At 28.1% G+C, this 10,487-nt stretch overlaps 1 protein-coding gene across 1 annotated transcript; it reads right to left on the bottom strand.

The window, feature by feature from the left end:
• Positions 1–4,809: 4,809 nt before the first annotated feature.
• LOC125820300 (purine permease 3-like) lies at positions 4,810–6,684 on the bottom strand. Its single transcript, XM_049499742.1, has 2 exons — positions 5,953–6,684; positions 4,810–5,329 (listed from the first exon to the last, which is right to left on the bottom strand). Exons 1-2 carry the CDS (start codon positions 6,664–6,666, stop codon positions 4,976–4,978), a joined length of 1,068 nt encoding a protein of 355 aa, XP_049355699.1. The 5' UTR covers positions 6,667–6,684; the 3' UTR covers positions 4,810–4,975.
• Between the last annotated feature and the right edge of the window lie 3,803 nt (positions 6,685–10,487).

The raw sequence follows: 10,487 nt of genomic DNA, 5'->3' as shown, positions 1-10,487 counted from the left end.
AGCTACCATATAACTAATCCTTTTTGGAATGTTGGCGTGATTTGACCTAAAGAACACAAGAAGTTGAGTTAGTTCCCAGCACGTAAAGTCATTTCATTATCTTCCTCTTGATTATAATGTAAAAAAATAAATCACAGATTTAACTCAACCACAAAAAGTTAGTTTACGAAGAAATAGTTATTTAAGTCATATTAAAAAAATCATCCATTCATTTTACATCCAATGTGAGATTCTTCAACACCCATAATCTCACGCCCAAGCTAAACACATCTGGTGCATGACAATTTAATCTAAAGCCATATATCATCGGCTAATAACAATTATGATATGTCACGTTTTAATACCATATAAAAAACAATGAACCTTGATATAACTAAACTCCAAAGCTCATAAAATGGATTATATTACATATGCCATACAGTTTATATCTTAAAAAGTCACTCAACTTTGATAATTTATCTAACAAAGTCATTAAACTTTATTTTGTATCACAAAAATCACTCAACTTAGACTTTTATATAAAAAAAATCACTCTATAAAATATTAACATATCAAAATATTTACCATATAAATATAGACTCCACAAATAAATAAAATCAAATTCATAATTTAAAAATTCAAATGAAAAATTAAAAAAAAAATCTCGATTTTGCTCAAACTGAAACTATGCCAGCTCTGTTCACTGCAACTAATGCTCTATTAATTAATGTTAATTTGATGATGGAATTCAATTTATCTACTTGTTTTAGAATTTTTAATTTTTTTTTTTTTAATAATATCGGATGATATTTGATTAATTAATTTTGTTTTGCGGATGTTAATATGGCAACAATTATGTTTGGTCAAAGTTCAAAAAAATCCTTTCAAAAGAGAACAGACCAACAGACCCCTTAGTGATCCCAGAGACATAAAAATCGAGAATTTCTTATTTGAATTATCAAATTACGAATTTGATTTTATTTATTTATGAAGTTTATATATTTACATGACATAAAAGAAATTATTTTGTCATATAAAAAAGATTTAATAATAAATTTAATTGAATTATTTTATTGATATAAATATCTAAGTTGAGTGATTTTATTGATACAAAACAAAATTTAATGACTTTACTAAATAAATTTTCAAAATTGAGTGACTTTTTGAGATATTAACTCATATACCATATTAAAGAAATCACTGAATTTTTTTCATTCGATACGAGACTCTTCAACCTCTGCACATTTATATATTGCAGTTACCGTAAAAGGTAAGGTATGGTGCAGAATTTAGTTTTTTGTCTAATTGTTTTTGACTTTGTTTAGAAGATCCAACAACTTTCTTTTTTTAATGAATCTATCGCGGTCTCACAATTTATATGATGATATTCAACTTAACACAAATTTTAAAAAGAAAAAAGAGAAACTTAAATTTTGTAATCTAAAATAAATTCTAAATATTAATATAGTTATAAATTAATTTGTTTTTTGAAAAGTAAATAAATATCATTATATAAATTGGCGGAAAAATATTAAATTTATGATATTGTATCCAACCTCTCAAATATAAATATAGGTTGTGACCTTACGTAAAGTGGGGTAACTAATTATTGAGATACGAATTAATTATGACATTATAATAATTCAAAAATATAAGTGGGTTACATTAAATGTCCTCTTTTAATTGATCGGATCACCGTGACAGGTTGAACCAATGAAATATCTCTTCGTTTATTTGACTATTTTGAACTTGACACGCCAAAATTATACTCCCTCTGTCCCATTTTATGTGGCACCATTTCCTTTTTGGTCAGTCCCAAAAAGAATGTCACATTTCCTTATATTGTAAGTTTATAAAAATACAATTCCTCTTTTATTCTTGTTGGTTCCACTTAATCTTAAAATAATACTCCAATACATTTATGAGGAGAGAGAAAAAAGAGTCTACTTTTTAAAGGACAATTTGGTAAACATTTCAAAGTCTTCATTTATTTCTTAAACTCCGTGCCCGGTCAAATGTTGCCACATAAAATGGGACGGAGGGAGTAATGTTTACAAATTAACTACAGGTTAAATATATTCTTAAAAAATAAATACATATTAAAGAATTAAAGTGTCCATATAAGGTATGCATGAAATTTATTATTTTTAAAATGAAGAAAAAAGTCCATTCTGGCTAGACAGATATTTAATTTTCTAACTTATCAACTATTACGGCTCCATTATAATAAAAGGTGATTGGGACTACAAAAATTCAATTCACGTCAGAAGAAAATAGATAATTAATTTGGGTCAGATATTTCAGTCAATCTTCTGAATTATAAAATGAATTTTATGAGCTGGTTTGTCAGTGAAAAAAAAAATAGAATATGAAACTCGAGTAATATCCCAAAATAAATATACAATTACATAATATTATAAATTAGATGTCATATACGAGTTATTAAATATTATTATAAATTTTATTCTAATTTATTTGAAATTTTTGAAAATGAAATGGTGTTTGGTCATAATTTATGCAAACAATACTTGGTAGATTGAATGTACCTTGCTAAACCACCTTAAATGTCAGTATACTTTAAGTGGAGTTACTTTTTAAAAAAAATCTAGTGAAAGTGAAAACATGATTTGTTTCTTTTTTTCCTTCCATAGGATTATATATCAACCATTTATCATCCATCTTTCAGTGTTTGACCTTTCTGATCCATTGCTCCATTAATGTGCTATTGTACTTTGTTATCCCAACTTCAATGATACTCACAACAACTATTGTTTTTTTTTCTGGCTCGGTGTTCGTAGTCTACATTGGAGCTCTGATTAAATCTAGATCATGCACTGTAGAACTCATTTAAGGATGGTGCTCTCAAGAGTATTTTCTCCATACCCAAAATTTGAATCTGAAACCTTTGATTAAGGGTGAAACAACAACTGCTTTGAACATTTCAAAGTGAGTGCTTTGTATCCCAACTTCAATGATATTCGTAACAACTATTTTTTTTCTCACTCGATGTTTGTAGTCTATATTAGAGCTCCGATTAAATCTAGATCACGCACTGCAGAACCCATTCAAGGATGGTGCTCTCAAGAGGATTTTCTCCATATTCAAAAATTGAATCTGAGACCTCTGATTAAGGACGAAGCAACTACTGCTTTGAACATTTCAAAATAAGTGTCTTTTAATAAATATATTTTTCACATTCATTAAGAATGATAATAATTATTACAAATATTGTTCACTATATAAAAAAAAGCAATCACGTTCTAATTAGCTATCTCTAGACTCTACTTATTAGGTGGCTTTTTAAAAAAAAAATAAAAAAATATTGAGCTATATTATAAATAAAATAGTTATTTTTGTTTATTTTTATTTGTTCATATTTGACTTGACACGTTTCTTAAGAAGTAAAAAATAAAAAGATAATTTTGTTAAATCACCTCTATTAATTATAAGTCATCTAAATATTAAGAAATAAATATTATTTAATAATAAGTTACAGAATAATAAATTATGTCTTAATTTTTCAGAATGGACAATTAAAAATGGACATAGAGAGTATACAAAAATAGAAATGGAAATAGTTACTATACTAATTATTGTCTTAAATTTTGAAAGTGATAATTATTTTGTTATATATATTATTTTACTGCAATAACACTTATTTTTGAGATGAAAAAAATGTGTAATCAAAGTTATAGAGGGTTTACGACAACTGCCTATTGGGTTAGGGAGTATCAACTATTAAGTGATTGATGTGACTTTAATTTGAACTAGTCAAAATAGATACAGTAAGTTATATCGAGTTTAAAAATACTTGTGCTTCACTAATCCTCCCCTTAATGAAAGACCCTAACCCGTTAAAATAATCTTATTATTTGTGGATGCTACTAAATTAGAAGTAGCGTGACTCAATTTAATAGAAGTCCAAAATCATTTACTCGAAGAAAAAAATGGGTCAAATCGAAAGATTTATTTATACTTTATTTTGGTAAAAATTGAAATTAGAAGTAGCCGCAGTATCTTTGAAAAATCTTTTGATAAGAGATACGTATATGTGTCCATTAAAGTCTTTTTCTAAACTATATTATTCAATTATGGTGTCATGACTAGTAAACGTTGAATTAAGTACATTATTGCAAATTTTCAACAATTTAGTCATATAAAACAAGCATTTGCTGGAATATGCAAATCTTTCAATCATATTATTGTATTAGTTTATGACTAAACCAAGAGGTTTCATGTTTGAGTTTTTAGGGAACACTTTATTCCAATGTGAGATTTTTAGGCGCGAATTTAAATTCAGTCGTGCTCTAATATGGGATACCAAGTACCGAGTGGGAAACCAAAAAAAAGCAAGGAAAACGGTGTACGTACATGATTTTCGTTTGAATATTCGTTGTTACATATCCTTTCATATTGATAGTACTATACTATTTTTTTAATTTGTTTTTATGAATGTAATGTTTGAATAGATTATATGGTCTTTCGTTATTTTATAATGTTATAAATCAGCAATCCGAAAATATAAACTTATAATATTAAATAAATATATTCTTTAACTTGGTTCATTTGACATCTATGCTTCAATTTTGGGTGTGCATAAATAGACATTTAAACTTGTATAAAGTTGAACAAGTAAACACGCTCGTCCTAATAATAATGTAAAGCGCCACATAGAATGTTGATTAGGACGCATATTTCCACGTAGGATATCAAATAAGACGCACATGTCTATTAGTTCAACTCTATACTAGTTTAAATATCTATTTATGCACTTAAAATTGAAAGAAATACATGTCAGATGAAATCAAATAAAAAACACACTTATGAATTATATAAGCCAAATATAACTTTTAATTAAATACTACCAAGTAATCAGAAACAAGGTAACATCACGACAACATTAAGCTCATTACATAAAATGACACTTTTCATCATTATATAACGACGAATTTAACTATACGATACAATAGGATAGGTAACAACCATAAATAGTAAGTCAAACATGTTCTATTTGTGTTGTTGTTGTCATCTCATTTTCTTGAATTTTCTTTTTCTCAACTTTCTTTGCTTGTTTAAATTCTCCATAAAAATAAGAAACAAAACCCCAAAGAGAAAGAAAAAGTGAAAGTCCCTTTTCAGCTGAGAATTTTTCATCAAAGAAAATTACTCCTAATACTTCAGTAATTGGCAGTAAAACTGAAATCATAACTCCAGACATTAAAGAAGAAGAGAGGTAAATAACTCCAACAGCACCAACAAAGAAACATTGCCAAATTATGGCACTCCATATTACAACTATATAATATCTACCTTCTCCAAGGTTAAAATGTTTTGCTTCCCTTGATATTGCCTACAAAAATTAATAAGTGACATGTTATATGAATTAAAAGAAGAGAGTATAGAGATTGCAATTAAGGTGTGGTAGATATATCCATGTGAGTTGAAAATAGAGGAAATTAAATGCTATACCGACACAGCGCACGCAGATCTTATCACTTGTGAAGGTAAAGAAATATACTATTTTCAAAAAGCCCTCAATTCGAGTAGAGCAATCAGAATAAGTATGAAAAGGAAAAATAACGGAGTAGAAAATATAGCAACTACTACATAAACATTAACAATAACAAAATATTGCAATAATCGAAATATCATAAAATTGATGGTGGTAAAAAGTCAAACCAAGACCCTACAAAAATAAAGCTATTACTACATACGACAAACAATACTATTTAAGCTTAAACCCTTTGAGAAGCAAGAGAATTACACTCCACTATCTATTAATCTTTTACCCTAATCCGTGATCTTCACATATCTACCCTAGTCCAAACCCTAACCCTACACATTTGTTTACAAGAAATCGACTGAATATGTACATATATAAAAACACAACTTCCTTCAACTATACAAATATGAACTCTAGAGTTTAGACCATGTAAATTTTAAATTCTGAATCGATCTCGTTAAAAATTATACCTGAAAATCTTTGTTAGCAATCATTCCAATTGTGCAAAAAGCAGTAGAAGCAAAACACATGACCATTTGAATCTCCAACACCAATGTTGCAGTAATAGCTTGTTTTGCCTTCAAATACATCAACTCAATACAAGGCAAAATAAGTCCATACAAAGCTGCAGCCAAAAGTGTCATGATAAAACCAATAACATAGTCTTTACTTGTAACACCCTCCGGTCGATCACCGTTCGATCGCATACCCAATAAAACTGCGCCAAGTGTCAATAAAACCACCGCGTTAATAGAATATGACGTAAATTTTAGCTTCACTATGAAGTAAGCCCCTATCGCCGTGAAGGCAAGTTGAGCGGCGATGAGAAGGGAAGACGTTGACACGGGGAGTTTCGACCCGCCCCATGAATAAAGGTAAGCATCAACACCCGTGAAAACGCCAATAATGAACGATGCAATGAAAATACGAGGTGTTATATAATAAAACTTGGCATCAGAGCCCTTGGTTTTTCGTCGATAGAAATATAAGGTGACTAATGGTATAATTGTAAGTGGCCATCCACCGGTTTGTAACCAACTATTAAACCATATTCTTAAACCACCTTCAACAAAATATAAACGCATCATTAAAGGGCCACCACAAACACCAACGGATAATAATAAACAATTTATAATCAAGAGGAATCTCCTCATATTGATACTTAAATTTGCTTCTTCTTCCATTTTTTGTTTTTGTTTGCTTTAGTTGTAGTGAGAACTCTACTTTTATAATTGAGAAGAATGTGAATCTATTGATATAATTGGTTTGATAAATAGTGGAGTGGTCACTTTCAGACTGTACATTATTTGAAAGTGTATGGTTGATCAATTTCAAACTACAACCTTAATCATGTAGTTTATTTATAGATAAGTATGTAGACATATGTTTTAATTATATAAAGTAAATTGGAATATTGGCTATGTTCATCAATCATCATTAATATTTCCAATAGTAGCATGTACCTAGATAGATTTTTGAGAATTTGGGTAACGGAGGAAAGAAAAAAAGAAGATATTGTGTTGTCTTATGTTCTCTTTAAGTGATAATAAACCTCGATTTAGATGTACATTTGAATGATTAAGACATTGTTTCTAAATCAAAATACATAATGATTACAATGTTTGTTTATGCATAATTTATTTTAGACCCGAAGACCAGGAAGAATATATAAGCAATCTTAAGCATAATAAATATATAATTTAAATAAAGAATAATTAAATATTTAAAAATATAATTTAATAAAATTAAATTAAATGTGAAATATTTATGTTCGCTAGTGATAATAAAAATGGTTTGCAGTGATGATTGGTGTTGCAGTGACTCATGTGGTGGTAATGGTTGGTCTAAATGGCTAGTAATAATGGCGGAGATGATTGGTGTTGTAGTGACTATTTTGATTGTGGCTCTTGATAATAATAGTGATGGAATTTGCAAGATCCTAAAAGCAGGAATTTGCATAGGGATTAATGAATGTCCAAATAGTCTGATGGAGTTGAACTGAAATGGTTAAGCTCTATTCAAATCAATTATGTGCTTAAATCTTAATGGAAACAAATACATTCAACCAAGGGCCTAAGATCTGAATCTCTCACGTCAATACCCCATTAAGTATAAACAAATAAGGCCTACAAATTTATAGAGATTTAAAGTGTCATCTAATTGAGTATTTTTTTGAGCTCTGATCTTAAATGCAGGAATTTGCGTAGGAATTAGGGTGTACAAAATCGAAACGAAAACCGAATCAAACCGCAAACCGAGTCAATCCAAAAAAAAAAACCCGACTAGTGGTTTGGTTTGATTTTGAAAAAAAAAATCCGACTATATTTGGATTGGTTTGGTTTTAACTAAAAAAAACCAACCCGACATTATATATATAATTTTATACATAAAAATATTTACTTTGATATAATTTTTAAATATTTCTTAAACTTTTTCATAGTTTTTATCTTTTAATATATTATTTCAAGTTTGAAACTTAGAATTATGAATGTGCCAATAAAGATTATAGTCCACACATGTTGGTAATTATAATAAAGCTTAAATCAAAATCAAATTAATACTAATGCAAAAAGAAAATCAATTCAACACTAAGAATGACAATAATATTGAATATTTGTTCTTTAGTTTTACATTGGTTTAGACAATTAAAATACATAATCTAATTTTAATTTCCTTTAATATTTAGTCATGTAACTAATACTTATTAAACTTAATTTTAGCATGATTTAGTACTTTTAAATAATTATGATAATTTTCATTATGACTTGTTAATTTGCAATATTTGTTTTACGCGATTTCACTATTATTATTTTTGTTGGATATTTTAGTGTCATTACTCATATCATATTGTGTTATATTTTTAATAAACATCTTAGATAGTTGTATTTTGGTAGAACTAAATAAATATTTCAAGTACAAGTAAATTATATGTTTGTATGAATACTTTACCGGAAAATCCCAAAAAACTGAAAAATCCAAAAAAATCCGAAAAAACTCTAGGTTGAAAAACCCGAGTTTTATTGGTTTGGTTTAATATTTGAAAAATCCGAACCAATCCGGCCATGTACACACCTAGTAGGAATTAACAAATATCCAAATAGTTGGATGGAATTGAGCTGAAATGGGTCAAAATGAAATGTTAAATAAGCTCATGTGAGAAGCTTAGTAAAAACATAATTAATTAATTAAATAAATAAAATACTCTCTTTAATCATTTAGATGAAATAATCACAATAACTTCCACTTGTTGGGTTCTGAAGGGTGATTAGGGCGTCATGCGAAAACTTACAATTGCAAATAGTATGATTGATAAATTAGACGACACATAAAATTATACTAAAAGACATAATATTATTATATGATAGGACCAATTGCCCTACACAATTAAAACTAATAAAAACATAAAAACTGTAGAAAGAAAATCTCTCCATAAACAAAACTCTCTAAATGTCTACATTGTGGATACTATTGTGTTGTTGATATGAGAAGGGTTTTCAATTTATAGGAATCCAAATATTTCCTCCAAGGAAGGAATAAACCAAATATGGAAGAAAAATATGTTTTCCTTTCATGAAAAGTAAAAACATTTATGGTAATGTTTTGTCTTTTCTTTTAGGAAAAATTAAACTTCAAATAAGGTAAGAAAATCAGGGTAAAACCCTAACAAATCTCCCCTTTTGGCTGGATTTTCTTGACAAAACTTGATCCACCTTCTTCACATGCATAATAATTTTCGTTCTTCACATAGTCTTCATCACTGCTGCTTGCCATGGTTAAAAATAAAGTTTAAAATATATGGGTTAAAAATGGTTTAAAAATATTTTATTTTTATTTTCAAAGATGCAACAACAGGAATGTTGAAAAATGGTTTAAATCTCTTCTCCACATGTAGTTGGACAAAAATCTTCTTTATCATCAAATTAGTTGCAAATTAATTTGAAACCGCGTTGAACCTGTCTTCAACCTCGTTCTATTAGATCATTGAACCATGTGCTCTGATACCACTTGTTGGGTTCTGAAGGGTGATTAAGGCGTCATGCGAAAGCTTACAATTGCAAATATGATTGATAAATTAGACGACACATAAAACTATACTAAAAGACATAATATTATTATATGATAGGACCAATTGACCTACATAATTAAAACTAATAAAAACATAAAAACTGTAGAGATAAAATCTCTTCATAAACAAAACTCTCTAAATGTCTACATTGTGGATACTATTGTGTTGTTGATATGAGAGGGCTCTTCAATTTATAGGAATCCAAATATTTTCCTCCAAGGAAGGAATAAACCAATTATGAAAGAAAAATATATTTTTCTTTCATGAAAAGTAAAAACATTTATGGTAATATTTTGTTTTTTTCTTCTAGAAAAAGTTAAAATTCGAATAAAGTAAGAAAATCAGGGCAAAACTCTTACAATAATCACAACATTCAATAGGTTTGGTGAGCTCTATAAGAAGTTCGTTAGCCATCATTTTCTTGCTTTTTATGATTGAATTAATTAATTGCTTTTGAGACATACGATGGAATAAACAGAATAACTACAATAATATTAATAACTTTTATTGCTTCAAAATGGAAGATAATAACAATAAGAAAAAGATTTAAGTTATATATATATATATATATATATATCTCAATATAATTTAACAAGTCATAATAAATTATCACTCTATCTTCACTTGCTCTTTAAACCAAACTCAACTTGTGAAGAGAAAAATTGATTGAAAATAACTAGGATGGGACAAATATGGTTTTAGTCAACTTTATTTTCTCATTGAAATAATTGAAATGGTCACTATATATCAATAATTGTAATTTAAAAGATCAAGTAAGAACAGCTGCACAATATTAATATATGTCACATCTATGTACCACCAATTGATAAAGAGGTGCTCATTAATTATGATTTGTCATAGACACTACTAAAAAGATTGATGTAAAACTATTAGTGGTAGATAGTTTTTACCACTACGCAGTCAATGATGTTTATTGAT

The sequence above is a fragment of the Solanum verrucosum genome, unplaced genomic scaffold, assembly GCF_900185275.1.
Source record: "Solanum verrucosum unplaced genomic scaffold, falcon-dt-bn FXZP01000229.1, whole genome shotgun sequence".
In the NCBI taxonomy this organism is placed as follows: Eukaryota; Viridiplantae; Streptophyta; class Magnoliopsida; order Solanales; family Solanaceae; genus Solanum; species Solanum verrucosum.
Note: the sequence above shows the minus strand (reverse complement) of the source record. Positions and strands in the feature narration are given on the sequence as shown.